Consider the following 1,731-nt stretch of genomic DNA (forward strand, 5'->3'; position numbering starts at 1 on the left):
ATCCCAGCAGTGACCAAAAGCAGCTCCAGTACATGACAGTAGTGGCTCTGTGGCCCTGTCACAGCTTCTGAGGTGCCCAGCAGGGCACATCCAGCCTCCTGCAGAGCAGCAGGACACCATGGGCTGCACCAGAACAGCCTCCCCCCACCCCAAAAACCAGGCTGTCCTGGCTCCCCAACCAGGGCAGACCCAGAAAGGCACAAGTGGTGGGAGAAGTCTAGCCCAGGAGGTGATGGCATTCTCCGAGCAGCAGCTGTCACCTCTTTCCAGACAGAGCCCCTGGAGAGAAAGAGAGAGAAAGAGAGAGAGAAGAAAGAGCCCCCCAGAACCCACTGCCCCCAGTACCTGTGTCTGTATCCTGTTGAGGCCCCTGAACCAGAGGATCTGCCCACGCCGCAGCTCCATCTCGGCGTGGTCGATCTCATCCACGTCCTCGGGCAGCTCCTCCTCTGGGATCTCCTCCTTGGTGATGCCATGCCCAGCTTCCTTCAGGAACTTCAGGTGGCTGGTTGGGACAGTGCAGATCAGCTGGGGAGAGGCAGGGAGAGAGCAGCTCCTTAGCCCAGGGCCTTGGCAGCACAGAGCTCGCTGGCCAAGGGGGAGCAGGAGCTGCCAGGACCCAGCTGAGACACCCTGGGAGGCAGCAGAGCCAGGTCACTGCTGGATGGGTCACAGCAGGGTGGGATTAGGGAGTGGATTAGCAACCTCCTCACTGCTAGAGGGGGATGGATCACCATCCCCTTCCAAAGTTACCTTGAACAGACACTGGGCAGGACAAGGGCAGGGAGGGAAAGCCACGCTGGGCATGGAGACACCACAGTTTGGAGACTGGCTCTTACCTGGCCCCACAGGAGCTCTCCCACTCCAATAAAAATACACCAGAACCACTGGCTCAGGGTGAGCCCAGAGCAGCTGAATGGCTTCCCACCAAACTCCACAATGATGATCTACAGCACAGGAGAGAAAAGTCACACACCAGGGAGCTCCGAGGGCTGCAGAGCACAGCCATGAGATGCACAGGTCCCCTGAGATCACACATCTTCTCCCCCCTCCTTGGAATCACAGGTAGGAACTTTATGGGACACCAGAGGTGCTGCTTGGCACCTCCCAACACACTCTAGACCCCAATGTCATAGAATTCTTGAATCCTAGACTGGTTTGGGTTGGAAGGACCTTAAAGATCATACAGTTTCACCCCTCTCCCACGGGCAGGGACACCTTCCACTAGCCCAGGTAGCTCAGAGCTCCATCCAGCCTAGTTTTAAACATTTCCAGAGATGGTGCAGGTTTTGTGTCACCAAGAAGCTGCAGGAGAAGACTAAGTGCTCCGAACTGAGCCGTGAGCAGTGACTGCAGCAGACACAGGTCCTGCCTGTGGCACAACCCCCTCCCAGCCCCTCCAGCCTGTTCCCAGGCTGTCCCACAGCCTCACCTGAGCTGCAAAGGTGCCCAGCACCACGGTGCAGAAGATGGGGTTGCGGTAGATGGACTCGAAGACGTTCCTCTCGCCGTGGATCTTGCGCGCGTTGATCTCGTTGAAGAGCTGCATCATGACGAAGGTGTTGAAGATGATGGTGTAGTGCTCCGAGGGCGGCGCGTGCAGGGGGGCGTTGCGCCCGCTGTCGATGTCGAACAGCACCTCCCCTGCCGGGGGGGACACGTCAGCGGGGGGCGATGACCACCGCCCCGGGGGTCAAGGGGCTTCCAACACTTCCCATGGGTTGGAGGATC

General features: G+C 58.8%; 1 protein-coding gene across 1 annotated transcript; it reads right to left on the minus strand.

Annotated features, from left to right (window-relative positions):
- Positions 1 to 260: 260 nt before the first annotated feature.
- Positions 261 to 1,637, minus strand: LOC103809924 (plasma membrane calcium-transporting ATPase 1-like; the record flags this gene model as incomplete). The annotated part of the gene is made up of 3 exons (XM_009082801.1): positions 1,433 to 1,637; positions 840 to 947; positions 261 to 528 (listed from the first exon to the last, which is right to left on the minus strand). Coding segments are annotated over exons 1-3 (496 nt in total), but the record flags the coding sequence as incomplete, so codon positions are not given.
- Positions 1,638 to 1,731: the final 94 nt, after the last annotated feature.

This window comes from Acanthisitta chloris, unplaced genomic scaffold, assembly GCF_000695815.1.
Source record: "Acanthisitta chloris isolate BGI_N310 unplaced genomic scaffold, ASM69581v1 scaffold38150, whole genome shotgun sequence".
NCBI classification, from domain to species: domain Eukaryota; kingdom Metazoa; phylum Chordata; class Aves; order Passeriformes; family Acanthisittidae; genus Acanthisitta; species Acanthisitta chloris.